We start from the raw sequence: 16633 nt of genomic DNA, 5'->3' as shown, positions 1-16633 counted from the left end.
GCTATAGCAGATTATATTATATATTTTGGAAACAATTTATATGTTATTGTATAATTACACTCTAGCGTAGCTGGCTTTTGCTCTATTTTCTTTATTTTATATATTTTATTTTGGTTGGTTATTGATGTGACGGCCTAGGGTGGGTCGTTACAATTTTGGTATCAGAGCTGGTCAAGTCTCTTTAGGGTTTGTGGGAAATGGTCTTGTTGCATTTCCGTTGTGTGGAAATGAAAGGAACTTCATGAGTTTCTTGATCTTGATTAGGAATTTCTTATGTGTTTTAGTGTAAACTCATGGGTTCCTTGATCTTTCATCTTGATTAGGATGGTTGGTAGGGGAAACAATTCTAATCCTTCTTCAGGCGTGGATGCGCAACAGATTGCTCAAGCTATGGAGCAAATTGCTGCTGCTATTGGACAACAGAATACTTTGTTAGCTCAGATGGAGACCAACCGGGCTACAGCTGAAGCAGCTAGGGTTGAGGTACCTGATGAGTATAGGGGCTTGTCAGAATTTAGAAAAGGGAATCCTCCTCAATTTACAGGTGTTGATGGACCTGAAGTTGCTGACCAGTGGATTGAGGAGATGGAGAAAATTTTCATGGTGATGCAGTGTCCAGAGGAGAGGAAGCTAAATTATGCTGTTTATATGCTAGTGGGTGAGGCTAGCTTCTGGTGGAAAGGTGCTCAAGCTATGATGGAGGCTAGAGGTGAAGCGGTAAATTGGGATAACTTTAAAAAGGTGTTTCTGGAGAAATATTTTCCAGATAGTGCTAGGTATGCTAAAGAAGCTGAATTTTTGAGACTGCAACAAGGGAATATGTCAGTACAAAAGTATGTGGTCAAGTTTGAACACTTGGCTAGATATTATTCTCAAGCTATCACTGAAGCCTGGAGGTGTAGGAAGTTTAGTGAGGGTCTAAGATTTGAGCTGAGAAAGACTATTGTTCCTATGGGAATTATGGAGTTTCCAGTTTTAGTTGAAAAGGCAAAAACAGTGGAAAGATTTGAAGGAGGAAATAAAATGGAAAAGGGTCCAGAGGGATCATCTGGATTTGGTAGGGGGAAACCTCCTCAAAAGAGACCATTTCAGTTTCAGAAGGGGAATGCTAATAAGAAACCAAAGGGGAATGCTATTACTGGAGCTGTACAGAGTATTAGATGTTATAGATGTGGAGGCCCACATATGATAAGGGATTGTCCTACAAAGAATTATGCTTGTTTTAAATGTGGCAAGGTGGGTCACATGGCTAAAGATTGCAATGTCAAAAATATTCCAGCTAGAGAGAACCAGAAAGTGGATCGGCCTACTGCAGCAGGTCGTGTCTTTGCTTTAACAGGTGCTGAAGCTGAAACGACATCTGAGCTGGTAAAAGGAAAGGGCAAAGCTGATGGTAATGATATTTCTATTTTATTTGATTCTGGTGCTTCACATTCTTTTATTTCTTATGAATGCGTGGCAAGGTTAAATTTAGTAGTGAGTTCCGTGTGTGTGGATCTAGTTGTTTCTACCCCAGCTTCAGGGTCTATTTTGACTTCTGAAGTTTGTTTGAGATGTCCAGTGGAGGTAGAAGGGCGTAATTATAAAGTGAATTTGTTTTGTTTACCTCTATCCGATTTGGATGTGATTTTAGGGATGGATTGGCTTTCTGCCAATAGGATTTTGATAGATTGTTCAGAGAAGAAATTAATCTTTCCTACTGATGAACAGGAGAGATTTATTTCTAATAGACAGGTGGATGGGTTGTTGAAAAATGGAGCTCTTGGGTTTATGATCTTATCTTTTATTAGTATAGAGAATGAAAAGTTGTTGAATAGTATTGATGTTGTTAGAGAATTTCCAGAGGTTTTTCCGGATGATGTTCCGGGATTACCACCAAAGCGAGAGTTAGAGTTTAGTATTGATCTTATACCAGGGGCGGGACCAGTGTCCATTTCTCCTTATAGAATGGCACCAGCGGAGTTGTTTGAATTGAAAAAGCAGGTTGAGGAGCTTTTGGAGAAGCAGATGATCAGACCAAGTGTCTCTCCGTGGGGAGCACCAGTGTTATTGGTAAAGAAGAAGGATGGTGGTGTGAGGTTATGTGTGGATTACAGGCAGTTAAATAAATTGACAATCAAGAATAAGTATCCTTTGCCAAGGATAGATGATTTGATGGACCAATTGAGGGGAGCTTCTGTTTTCTCCAAGATTGATTTGAGATCTGGGTATCACCAGATTCGGGTAAAGGAAGAGGACATACCAAAGACTGCTTTCAGGACTCGGTATGGTCATTATGAGTATGTTGTCATGCCTTTTGGAGTGACGAATGCTCCAGCTATTTTCATGGATTATATGAACAGGATTTTCAGACCCTTTCTGGATAAGTTTGTGGTGGTGTTCATTGATGATATTCTGGTTTATTCTAAATCTATGGAAGAACATAGAGAACATCTGAGGATAGTTTTGCAGGTATTGAAGGAGAAACAATTATTTGCAAAGTTGTCAAAATGTGAGTTTTGGTTATCTGAAGTTAAGTTCTTGGGTCATGTGATTTCTGCACAAGGAATTGCAGTTGATCCTACTAAGGTGGAAGCGATTTTGAGGTGGGAGCGTCCAAAATCAGTTACTGAAATTAGAGGTTTTGTGGGATTGGCTGGCTATTATAGAAGATTTATAGAAGGATTTTCTAAAATAGTTATGCCTTTGACACAGCTGACTAGGAAGGATCATCCTTTTATATGGACGGAGGAGTGTGAAAGGAGTTTTCAAGAGTTAAAGGAAAAGTTGACTTCGTCTCCAGTGTTGATTCTGCCAGATCCTAATAAATCTTTTGAGGTTTATTGTGATGCATCTCATCAAGGTTTAGGATGTGTTCTTATGCAAGATAGACAGGTTGTGGCCTATGCATCTAGGCAGTTAAAGACTCATGAACGAAATTATCCTACGCATGATCTAGAGTTGGCTGCGGTGGTTTTTGCTTTGAAGATTTGGAGACATTATCTCTATGGAGCAAAGTTTGATGTGTTCAGTGATCATAAGAGTTTGAAATATTTGTTTGATCAGAAAGAGTTAAATATGAGGCAAAGGAGGTGGATTGAGTTTTTGAAAGATTATGATTTTCAGTTAATGTACCATCCAGGTAAAGCAAATGTGGTGGCAGATGCTTTGAGTAGAAAATCTCTTCATATGTCTTACATGATGGTTAAAGAGATGGAGTTGGTAGAGAAATTCAGGGATATGAATCTTAATGTTGTGATTGCCTCAGATTTTATTAGTTGTGGTATGACTACCATTACTAGTGATTTCTTAGAGATGGTGAAACAAAAACAAGTTCAGGATGCGAGTTTGAACAAGGTTAAGGAGTTGATGAATTCTGGGAAAGCTGAAGGATTTGAACAAGATATGGATGGAATCTTGAGGTATAAGGGTAGAATTTGTATTCCACAAGATGAGGAGTTGAAGAAGTTGATACTTGAGGAAGGTCATAAAAGTAAGTTGAGTGTACATCCGGGTATGACAAAAATGTATCAAGATTTGAAGAAAATGTTCTGGTGGAATGGTATGAAGAGGGAGATAGCTGAGTATGTTGCATCTTGCATTGTGTGTCAAAAAGCTAAAGTAGAACATCAAAAACCAGGAGGTTTGTTACAAATGATGGAAGTGCCAGAATGGAAATGGGATAGTATAACCATGGATTTTGTTGTTGGATTACCAAGGTCTGCTAAGAATTGTGATTCTATTTGGGTGATCGTGGATAGATTAACTAAGTGTGCTCATTTCCTTCCAATGAATATAAAGTGGTCCTTGGAAAAGTTAACTCAATTGTATATTAAGGAGATTGTTAGATTACATGGTGTGCCCTCCAGTATCATCTCTGATAGGGATCCTCGTTTTACATCCCGATTTTGGCAAAGTTTGCATCAAGCGTTAGGGACTAAGTTGAGGCTCAGTTCTGCTTATCACCCACAAACTGATGGGCAGTCTGAGAGGACTATCCAATCTTTGGAGGACTTGTTGAGGGCTTGTATTTTGGATCATCTAGGGAATTGGGAAGAGATGTTGCCTTTGGTCGAGTTCACTTATAATAACAGTTTTCATGCAAGTATAGGAATGGCACCGTTTGAGGCTCTGTATGGGAGGAAATGTCGAACACCTTTGTGTTGGTTTAAAGAGGGAGAATCAGTGATGGTGGGGCCAGAGATCATCTTACAGACTACTGAAAAGGTGAAACAAATTCAGGAAAGAATGAGAGCTGCTCAGAGTCGGCAAAAGTCTTATGCAGACAAAAGGAGGAAACCTTTGGAGTTTTCAGAAGGAGAACATGTGTTTTTGAAAGTAACTCCTACCACAGGTGTGGGAAGAGCTATCAAAGCTAAGAAGTTGAATCCTAAGTTTATTGGACCGTATCAAATTCTCAAGAGGATTGGACCAGTGGCATATCAGATTGCATTACCTCCATTCCTTTCTAATCTGCATGATGTGTTCCATGTTTCACAACTGAGGAAATATATTCACGATCCAAGTCATGTCTTGGAATCAGAGGCAGTACAAGTTAAGAAAAATTTAACTTTTGAGAAACAGCCAGTTTCAGTGGCAGATAAGAAAGTTAAACAGTTGCGAGGTAAATCTATCAATTTGGTGAAAGTTATTTGGGATGAGATTACTAATGAAGCTACTTGGGAGTTGGAGGAAAGGATGAAGGATCAATACCCATATCTCTTTTAGAGTAAGTGAATTTTCGAGGACGAAAATTTTTGTTGTTGGAGAGAATTGTAATACCCATTTTATTATTATTATTATCAATGGCATTTTCGTAAATTTTCAAAGGTATAGGGGTATTTTTGTAATCTTAATTATTGATGGCATTTTAGTAATTATCGGTGACATTTTCGTAATTTTATTAAAATTTTTGGGGTATTTTCGGATTTTGGAACGGGCTGTTCCAAAAGCGGAACGGGCCGTTCCAAAATATAAAAATACGTGTTCTGGATTTGTGCAGAACAGGGCTGGAACGGGCCGTTCTCCAAAGGAGAACGGGCCGTTCTGCTTGGAGAACGGGGCGTTCCCCTTGCAGAACGGGCCGTTCTGCTTGGAGAACGGGGCGTTCCCCTTGCAGAACGGGCCATTCTGCTTGGAGAACGGGGCGTTCTCCTTGCAGAACGGGCCGTTCCGAAAGGAGAACGGGCCGTTCTGCTGGGTTTCGAAACGGGCCGTTCCGGGGCCGTTCCAGTCGAAAATTTTACGTTGTTCTGAAGGGTTCAGAACGGGCGTTCCGTTTTCGGAACGGGCCGTTCTGGGTTAGGTGGCGAAAATTTCTATAAATAGGGGCTAGGGGTTGAAGGAAATTCATAACTTGAAGAGTGAAGTTTTAGAGAGAAAGAAGAGAGAGAAAGGGAGAAAGAGAGAGGAAAGAGGAGAGAGAGAAAGATGAATCCAGTAGAGGGGGTTCTGCCAAGGGAGAGAAAAGAGGAGGGAGAAGAGGAGATTCTGCCCGAGTTTCGGTTCTTGTTTAAGGAGAGAGGTGGAGGTTCTGCCCGAGTTTCAGTTCAGGTTTATACAAGTAAGGGTAGTGCTTATAAAATTAATCTAGTGCGTATGACCATGATAGGAATAGTATAATTTTAATATGCTATTTTATGTGGAGATTTTCATTTCATATAGTATAATTTGGATCAATTGATGGTTGTTTTGGATATTTATATTATTATTATATTAACAAATTGGCATGGTTATGGTTATGTTTAATTATGGAATATGCTATGTATGTGGTTTGGAAAAGTAAATAGGACTTAAAGGAGTAAGGTTATGGTATGGATTAGATCTCTTGGTGAGATCAGGATATAATCTTTGGAAAAATATGAAATTTGGGAATCCCATGGTGAGGATTCCAATGTGGAACTTTTCCAAAGGTTATATGATAAACCACTTCAGATGTTAGGTGGATTCTGAAGTACTCCTTTAAGTATTCTATTTGCTACCGGTATGGGGGCCAGGCCGAGTCATACCGATGGATGAAGTGGCCATGATCACCAGGGTTACGTGACGACGTAATTCCAGCTGTATATTTCCATGAGAGGTCAGGTGTGATTCCTGGGTTGCTGATATGTTTCAGCGTGCGTGTCAACACTTGGTGGATGGTGTTGAGGCCAACATTGTGAGGATATGTTGGTGTGAGATCATGGAATAATTATACAGTGGTGTGACTTTGTTTCTGGATGTGGAATATGTATACAAATGGTGTGGATTGTATGCATTGGATTTTAGATTTGATTTATATTTGGCATGGAAATAACTATTTATAAGGTTTATTTCCTTGGTGCGGATATATATATATATTATGGATAAATATCTGTTTAATGATATTTCATTTTATCGTACTATGGTTGGTTTATATGTGCTAACCCTTGCATTTTTCCATGTGGTTTGGACTGTGATGATCTCACTATGTGGGGGAGCAGATCAGGTATGAGGCTTTGGGTTAGCAAGGAGTCTTTTGGATAGCTACTTTGAGAAGTGGCTAGGTTTAGAGCTTGACCAGCACCTAGGGTGTCTTATTTTAATGTTTTCATGACATTGTAATTATATTATCTTTTGGATTACTGTATAACTTTACTAAGGATGATGACTCTGCTATAGCAGATTATATTATATATTTTGGAAACAATTTATATGTTATTGTATAATTACACTCTAGCGTAGCTGGCTTTTGCTCTATTTTCTTTATTTTATATATTTTATTTTGGTTGGTTATTGATGTGACGGCCTAGGGTGGGTCGTTACAATTTTGGTATCAAGTTGTCAAGTTGGACCTGTAGGAGTAGAGTATATAAGACTTTTATTTAGAAGTGAGTTTCATAAGTTCATTTCTTAAGGAAAGTTAAAGAGAAAAGCTTAAAGAGAGGAGCTCTAGCTCGTAAGTTCTTTTCTTCCCTAACCTTTCTCTTATGAGGGTGAGTCATCCCCGGAGCTCCATTCTTGTTGTGTTGTTTGTTGATTTAGGTCAATAGAACCTCAAAAATCAAGCTTGTTGATTTGTTTGGGGTCATGGTGTAATATCCCAAAATTTTATTCAAATGAAAAGAGTTATTTATTATGTGAATAAGTATTTTATTCCCGTATTTTACTATTCATGTATATGTATTTTACTATTTACGAATACGTATTTTACTATTTACGAATACGTATTTATGAATAGTATTTTACTATTCATATGAATAGTAATTTTGAAAAAAACGTAAGCACTTACGTCAAAACTCAAATTATTTGGATGAATAGTATTTTACTATTCATGAATAGTAATTATATTATTATTTTAATGAATAGTGCATAGTGCATAGTAACTTCAAAATTTCTATAAATAGGGACCTAAGGATTTTGAAAATTCATAACTAGGGAGAAGAAAAGTTTAGAGAGAAGGAATTCTAGAGAGATAGAAAGAGAAAATAAGAGAGAAGGTTCTGCCTAGGTTGTGAAAAGAGGAGGAGAATAGAGAAGGTTCTGCTCTAGTTCCGGTTCCGGTTTAAGGAGAAAGAGAGGAGATTCTGCCCAAATTCCTATTTATCCAGGTAAGGGGGGGAGTGGGAAACCTTGCTTGGGGGTGTAGAAATAATTGTTAAATAGTCTGTTTGTTGGATTGGCTCCCGATCCCTTGTCTGTTGTTTGATTATTTGAATATACATTATTACTGTGTTTTGTTTGTACTACTTGATTTTCTTGTTGCGGTAATTAATAATTATAATTAATGGATAACTTCACTTTTACTATTCTAAAATATTCATTGAATGGAAGACTAAGTCTCCTATTAACTTATAAATTTAGACTTTATTATCTAAATGGAAGGCCGAGCCTCCTTATTATCATTAAGCTTCCTATTTTACTTAAGGATATAATTATACCAGGAAATATAAATTATATGATCCCTAAAGACCTTTGAACTATTGGACCCTTGACTTAATGACCTTGGACTATTGAACTGTTGGACTGTTGGACAATGGACTATTGGACTATTGGCATAAATACGTATTCGTAAATAGTAAAATACATATACATGAATAGTAAAATACGGGAATAAAATACTTATTCACATAATAAATAACTCTTTTCATTTGAATAGAAAAGGATAATCTTCACGCATCTTGCTTTCTAACTCCCAAGTAGCACTTTCTTCAAAATGTCCTCCCCAAACGACCTTAACCAAAGGAATTTCCTTTCCTCTTAGTTGTTTCACCCTCGTATCATCAATTCTTAAAGGAACTGTTTCATAGGTGAGATTATCTTTCAATTGAACATTGTCAGACTCGATGATATGGGAAGGATCATGGACATATTTTCTGAGTTGGGAAACATGAAAGACATTATGAAGATTTGAAAGAGATGGGGGTAAGGCAATTTGATAGGCTACTTCACCAATTCTTTTAAGGATTTGATAAGGACCAATGAAACGTGGAGTAAGCTTACGCGATTTTAGTGCTCTGCCTACTCCTGTCCAAGGAGTAACTTTAAGGAATACATGATCACCTTCATTAAACTCAAGGTCCTTTCTCCTCTTATCACTGTAACTCTTCTGCCTACTCTGAGCTGCTCTCATTCTCTCCTGGATCATCTTAACTTGTTCAGTAGTTTGTTGAACTATCTCAGGTCCTAAGATAGCATTCTCTCCAGGTTCTACCCAACACAAAGGTGTTCTACATCTCCTACCATATAGAGCTTGCATCTTAGAACATGGGGGTAGTTGGGATAGTTTCCTACCATGAGGGCATTGCCTAGAACAAAACCCTGAGGCCTGAGGGCAAAGGGGACAATATCTGGCCATGTGGGGTCGCTGCGCTACTCTGATGGGGTTGGCAGGACTTGCCTTGGAGGACGCGTTTAATGTAACAGCCCAAGAACCCGCATGTAGATATTGTCCGCTTTGGCCGCAGCCCTCACGGATTTGTTCTGGCGATGACACGCATGCCACCCCAAAACGCGTCTACACAAGGAAGGTATCCACACCCATATATATGGCATGCTTCGTTCTCCTTCCTAACCGATGTGGGACTATATCCACCCCCCCTCAAGGGAGTCCAGCGCCCTCGCTGGCACACCGGCCCGGGAACCGGCTCTGATACCAAATGTAACAGCCCAAGAACCCGCATGTAGATATTGTCCGCTTTGGCCGCAGCCCTCACGGATTTGTTCTGGCGATGACACGCATGCCACCCCAAAACGCGTCTACACAAGGAAGGTATCCACACCCATATATATGGCATGCTTCGTTCTCCTTCCTAACCGATGTGGGACTATATTATTGGACTATTGAACCTTTGGACTATGGGACTACTGAATTATTGGACCTTTGGACTATTGGATTAATAAAATATAATATAAGTATGAATTATGCTTATGATATGGTATATTATAGGAAATTCTGTAACATGTTAAATGTTAAGTTTATGATTGTATGACATGCATCATATGCATATATACTCCAGGTGTGCCGCTGAGGCCGCATACCCACGACTAACAAGGTGTACCTTTGAGTCACCCACGATATGCTAACTAGGTGTGCCTTAGGGTCACCAATGATGACATGTGAACTTCCGTATGGCGCCACATGCATATATTTATGAGTTGAGTCTATGACATCATTGCATGATAAATAATTATATATGATAATGATTATATGTGTGTGTGCTATTTAACTTTTATTTCTTCATCTACAACTGAGTGAGATGTTTCTCACTCCCTTGTTATTTTTTTTGTATATGTTTAAATTTATGTTGCAGGTGATCATCATCATGAGGATGTTGGTGATGAGGCCTAAAGGCTTCTTGGGGCATGCTCTGATAGGATGTGACATCGGGTTTAGCTAGGATTTCTCTTATGTCTTTCTTGTTCTAAAAATATTTTCTTTTCTTGTGTAATTTAATAAATTATAAATTGATTCCTAACTAGGAGGCACTGCCACCTTTACTGGGATTAATTTATAATCTTTGTTTTATAATAACTTCTTGAGTTTAATATTTATGTGTATGAATTATGAATGTGCATCTTCTACCTTATGATACTTATTATTTTATATCATTCTAAGAAAATCTTTTATAAATATAGTTTATGTTTATTAATGATGTTGGGGTAGAGGGTGTCACATTTAGTGGTATCAGAGCAGGTCGGTTTTATCGGCCGTGAGTTATGTGTCTACTATATTTATTGATAAATGAATTGATTGTGAGATCTATTATGTTGATATGATGCTTGCCTATGTCTATTAATTGTATTATTTCTTTAGAATATGGCTGGTAGAAATGATCGTGCGATTGCTGATGCTCTCCAAGCATTAGCCCAAGCTATGAACAACAATAATATGAATGGAGTTGCTCCTAACTGGTTGGAGCAATTTCAGAGGAATAATCCACCCACTTTCAAAGGAGGTTATGACCCAGATGCCGCCATGAATTGGTTATCAGAGATCGAGAAAATCTTTAATGTTATGGATTGTCCCCTTACAGAGAGAGTGAAGCTAGCCACCTTCATGCTGACAGCTGATGCTTACTTTTGGTGGGAAGGAGCACTTCGGAGGATAATTGATGGAGGCGTACATTTGAATTGGGAGAACTTCAAGAGGGTCTTTCTTGAAAAATATTTTCCAGATGATGTAAGGAGTAGGAAGGAAATGGAATTTCTTGAACTAAAACAAGGAAACGATACAGTAGAGGTATATGCTGCAAAGTTTGATGCTTTGGTCCGCTACTGTACACACTATCATGGTGAAGGTGGGGAAAGGGCCAAATGCATAAAGTTTGTAAATGGTCTGCGTCCTGAAGTGAAAACAGCAATCAATTATCAGGAGATATATCACATGGTGTGGCTATTTGGAGTCTTCTTCTTCTCTTCCTTGATTCATTTCAATTTTGAGATAAAGGAAGTTAGAACAATTATTTGATGATTCTTGAGGTTGCATATTGTTGATTTGCTCATTAAATTATGGTCGAGTTAATGCATTGGATTGAAATTATTATGGTTGGAAAAGCTTGAATGGGTGATGCATGTTGAAGGGATTTGGGTGATTCTAGCATGTTAGTTGTTGCATGTTGTTAATTGTGTTGGAAATGAGTTACTTGTGTTGAGTAGGAAAGAAATCTTGTATTGTTTGTTGGTGTTGGACGAGGCAAAGGATCCCTTGTCTCATTGGTGTTGGACACTGGTTCTGTGGCATCAGGCGCTAGTTGTTTGATAAAAACTTGTTTAACTTCATAAATGGTGAACCTGAGTAAGGTAGTTAATCTATTGAATGTTTTATGTCGATAGTTGTTGTTCATGCTATATACATTAATCTAGGATGATGTTTATAAATAATGACTAGTTGAAAGTTGAGTTGAGTTGTTGTGTTGAATATAAATGACGCATAAGGTTGCATGTTGTTGAGATGATGACATTGATAGTGCTTAAGGCATGGTTTTGAAAGTTGTGTTAATCAACTCAGGACTAAAGAAGAGGTTGTTTTAAAAGTTGCATATCTCATTGTGAGGATATTGTATTGTGGTGCTTTGAAAGCCTAGTTTGTTGGAAAACCCTTCTTAGGAAGTTGACCCTTGAAGAAGATAGTTGAGTCTCCTTTAGGACATTAGTTGATACAATATGTTAACTGATAGTGTTGCTGAATCACTATAAAAAAATTACTAGATTTTTCCTAAGATTTGTAATATAAGAAACAATCTAGGCAATTCTTCTCAAAGACATAATATATATATATATATATATATATATATATATATATATGATCCCAAATTATCATGCAAGGTTAGAATGAGGATTTTATGAATTCTAAATATATAGTAATTGAACAAGTAAGAATGTAATCGAAGACTTAAACATAAATTTTAATCATAGATTGTATTGATTTAAGGTTTTAATCCTTATGATAAAATTTTCACAGTTCAAAATATAATTTGAACTCAATCAACCTAAATCACCACAAATGTAATTAAAATGTATGAATTTCATAAAAATGTGAAACGCAATTGCAAGCTCAATATTCCTGTGAAATACAAGAATGGTAAATGACTAATTTAGGCGATTTATGTTATTTTAGGTCTAGATTTAAATTTAGATCTATATCTAAAATTAATTTCAATTTTGTTATGGATATAATTAAACAAAATTCATAATCATGAAAAAAAATTATATCTGGAACAGAGAAAAAGATGAAGATAATTTGTACGATAAAATTAGATCGGAAACTCAAATTTTATCACATTTCATGGAATTACAAATTGATTGAACAAATTAGCCTTGCTTCTCCATCGAGTTGCTACAGTTAAATCTTGTAGAAAATGTAGAGATAAAATTTAGAGAGAGAAACTTTTCTTTGAAAACCTTGTACAAGAAACAACTTTATAATCTAAAAAATGAGTGAAAGTGTACATACGAAGTCTCAATACCTATTAATAAAATAATATAGTGGGCCTAATCAAAATATTTACAAGTCTTAACCCACTAACCAACTAATTATCAATGTTATACTACTAGTACAATAAGTTTCTAAAGTAAACCAAAAATGAATTGTAGAGGCGTAATGTTGAGGTGCATTTTTGGACCTTTAAACGTCTGAACTAGGTGAAAATCCCAAAAAAGAAACTGAAGAGCTTCATCTTATCTTTCCAAGGACACTAAGAATATCTGATTCCAAGTTCAGGAGCTTCAGATATGGCCTATGCTTGACAATATGTCAAAGTGGATAGAAATGACTAAAATTAACTAAAATTTAAAATTGAAACCAAAATAGTCCACCAAAACAAATGTCAACCAATTTAAGACACTTCTAAATGTCACATAAGCCCAATATAATATACTTAATTATTATTAATTATGCACTATCATGGGCCTAGTCGAGGCATACCAGCTACAAGTGATCACAGTATAGAAGTCAAGTCGAGCTATACTAATTATAAGTGATCAACTTGAGTAAAAATACAACATCGGGGACTTAGTCCCTAATTGAGTATCGGAGGAGCATAATATTAGGAGGGTAGTTGTTGGACTAATCTCATAGGAGACTTAATTAAGCTAGCTAATGTTGTGGTAAGCTCATACTCAAATTGTTATACCTTGATAGGAATCCTAGACTTCCTAATTTAAGTGGCAACACCTAAGAAACCTTGTTGTAGGGATTGATATCCCATTTGACTGTTGATCTAGTTGGTGTGTGGGTTGTTGGTTCGATAAGGTCACGCCACTTAGATTACTCACTTGTGTTGCAAGAGATTTCCATGGTTGAAATGCGTAACAATACATTAGTTGATGGTTGAACATATGCTATATTGATTTAGTTGTGTTGTCTATATGCAATATTGGTAATACTGATTGTGTTGTGATGCTGAATTTAGTTGAATATGAAATTATATGATTATTACTCATATTTTCTATTGTTAATATTGAATATTTGAATTCTAGCTTACCCTTACTTGTTTTCAAGTAGTTTGACTATGATGATCATATTTGATATGAGAGTAGAGTAGATACAGGTTTAAGATGTTGTAAAACGGATGATGGAGTTGTTGTCTTTTGGAGGCTGCTCTTAGGTAGCTATTGTATAGATATGCTTAACTGGCACCTAAGACAACACTTTGGTTATTTAGATTATTGTATAGTTATATACACACACATACACAAATATATATATATATATATATATATATATATATATATATTGTTGCTTTTAGTTGTAAATATGCATGTATATTGTAACTATTGAGTATCTAATAGTTGTTATTATCCTTAGGCAGATATGATTATTTTTCATTGTCAATTGATGAGTCGTTGAGTGCACGGACTATGATAGGATGTCACAGGCATAATTATTTATGAATTAAATTTTAATATTATAAACTAAATTATCAATAAATAAAAATATTTTTATGAATTAAATATTTATATTCTAAAATATAATTTATATGTTTAAAAAGTCTATTTATAGGTGTAAAATAAAGTCCATTTATAAAAATCTTAAAAATAATATATATATATATATGTGTATATATATATATATATAAATATAATATTTATTTACATATATAGTTTATTGTGAATTTTAATTATATATTATATATAATAAATATGCATGTGTATTGTACTAGATAAAATATTAGTTATTTTTTCAATATAATCATTTTCAGCTATTTTTATTTAAAGATATTATTTTTAAAAATATTCTCAATTTTTGTATCTCTTTTAATTAATTATTCTCAATTTTATTTCTAAATTAAATTTTAATGTTTTAAAAAGTTATCAATATTTTAAAATAATTTTGTATCAAGTATGTATTATTTACATAAAAATAAAATATAATTTAAAACTTAAAAGTGGTTTTATTATAAAAAAAAAACTTAAAAAGAGGTTATCATCAGTTATATATATATATATATATATATATATATATATATATATATATATATATGTTTTTTTTATAAAAAAATGAGTGATATATTTAAAGCAAAAAAAGTAGTGGAAATAATAATTGGCAGAAGGCCCAATAGTTTAGAAAGATAAAAGGTCCAATAAATCACGGAAGAAACAAAAGGCCACAAAGCTAAACATACCAACGAGTTGATAAAGAAAATCCTATATATATAAAAGACGGAGATTCACAGCCTCACTGACCCTCTGCCGTTGTAAGCAGCACAACATCAAGTGAGTCTTTCTCTCTCTCTGCATTCTTCTGATGAAATCTTAAGCAAATTATTGAAATCTCTTGAATTTGTGATTTAATGTGATTGTTGTTGTATGAAGGATGGGCGAAGAAGCAGTGAAAGCTTTGGTTCCTGAATCGGTGTTGAAGAAGCAAAACAGGAATGAGGTGTGGGCTTACACAAAGCTAAACAGGATGAATGTGACACCCTCTACCTAGCTTACCATAGCACATAAATAATAAAATTAGAATAACATAATCCTTCATTATTAAAAATACCAAATATGTTCAAATAGAGAGCACCACATCCATAACTTAAACAAGTGACACAATCAACGAAAATTACAAAGAAATAAAACTAAAGTTTCCAAAATAATTTAATAGAAATAACACCCTAATCTAATCCTATCTACGCCCCGATGTCACATGTCCTATCAGAGTAAAGCCCATGTAGAAGCCTAAGCTTCATCACCAACATCCTCAACCTCATGCTGATAATCACCTATATAACGGTCAAAGGAAAGCAACACAAAGAAAAGGGAGTGAGAAACATCTCACTCGGTTCATAGTGTAGGAATATACACCAGATAGCCAAACAAAAACAAAACATGTATAGCATAGATAGATTAATAACAATATCACATCTCACTCATCCAAGATATATCAATTTTTCATATAACATTAAAATGCACATGTAAGGACACGTACTACATTTTATCATGCATGTGGCGCCAGTAACATATCACATGGCATATTGCAGCTAGCAATACACGAAGAGTAGTCTAGGAGTACATGCCGGGTCACACCCTCTGCGCACTCTCACTAGAAGGACATACTACCAGAGTTTTGTCGAGATAGCTAAGCCGCGCAAGATACATGCCATGCACACAATGGGCGAGACTGGGACTTCCAAACCGAGCTATCCCCAAGGAATAATCCCCAAAGCTTTTACACTAAGGGGCCTTCTCTGGCTGTGTATTCCATATCGTACCCTTAAAAATATTTATGCACATGATGCATGTCAATCAAGACTCTATGCATTCTCATATCACATTATTATCATCACATCTCATCATCACATTTCATCATCATATTTCATCATCATATTTCATCATCATATCTCATCATCATTATCACATTATCACATTATCACATTATATGCACAATTCTCATAGAGCACTTTAATCCATATTAAAACTCATCTATTTGCGAAATTAAACACATATTAATTCATCTCATTCAACAAGGAATACATCAGAACAATCAAAAAGCAAAATAAAAAATATTCATATTTTGCTTGTTTCTCATAGGGTTCTCACAGGAACCCACAGAACACTCTAATTCATACAATAAACATTTAAAACAATACAATTAACTCATACAATTACCTCTTCAAACCATCTTCTCTTACAATCACCAATGCATTCCCTTAGGGTTTCCTATAGGAACCCATAGAGATCTCAAATCATACAATTAATTACATATAAAAAAAAATAATAGGCGAAAAAGATACAATTGGGGAAAACCCCTCATACATGAGCATCCAAAAAAATACAACAAACACATGATTGGGGGCCAATCCCACTACCCAATAGATATTCCCACACCCAAAGCGAGGTTTCTCACTCCCCCCTTACTTGGATAAGCAGGAGCTGAAATTAAAGCTAGATCTTGCTAGTCCCCTCCTCTGGGTTCTCCCTTGGTCTTCAGAGAGTGTAGAAGAAAAAGAGGTAAAAAGTGAAAAATGTGCTTTTAGAGTGACACATCGTTCTATTTATAGGCATCAGTAGTCGCCAGAACGGCCTGTTTCAAATCCGGAACGACCCGTTCTGGACTCATACTTCATGTCCAAAATTCACATTTGAAACGACCCATTCCAGAATCAGAACGGCCCGTTCTGCATATGAGTTTCTACTCACAACGGCCACATTTGGAATGGCCTATTCTCAAATCGGAACGGCCCGTTCTGGTTTTGAAGTTTAC

The 16633-nt window shown here is 35.9% G+C and overlaps 1 protein-coding gene across 1 annotated transcript; it reads left to right on the top strand.

The window, feature by feature from the left end:
- The first annotated feature begins 7162 nt into the window (after positions 1-7162).
- Positions 7163-14869, top strand: LOC145954252 (uncharacterized). The gene is made up of 4 exons (XM_083068148.1): positions 7163-7547; positions 10253-10888; positions 14642-14652; positions 14752-14869. The coding sequence occupies exons 2-4, from the start codon at positions 10256-10258 to the stop codon at positions 14867-14869; spliced, it is 762 nt and encodes a 253-aa protein (XP_082924274.1). The 5' UTR covers positions 7163-7547; positions 10253-10255.
- The last annotated feature ends 1764 nt before the right edge of the window (positions 14870-16633 follow it).

The sequence above is a fragment of the Cajanus cajan genome, chromosome 1 (assembly GCF_000230855.2).
Source record: "Cajanus cajan strain Asha chromosome 1, NIPB_CcT2T_4, whole genome shotgun sequence".
NCBI lineage: Eukaryota > Viridiplantae > Streptophyta > Magnoliopsida > Fabales > Fabaceae > Cajanus > Cajanus cajan.
The sequence above is the reverse complement of the archived record's forward strand: the minus strand, read 5'-3'. Positions and strand labels throughout refer to the sequence as shown.

Bases quoted from the DNA above. Each gene is read 5' to 3' on its own strand.
- LOC145954252 (XM_083068148.1), top strand. From the start codon at position 10,256: ATGGCTGGTAGAAATGATCGTGCGATTGCTGATGCTCTCCAAGCATTA.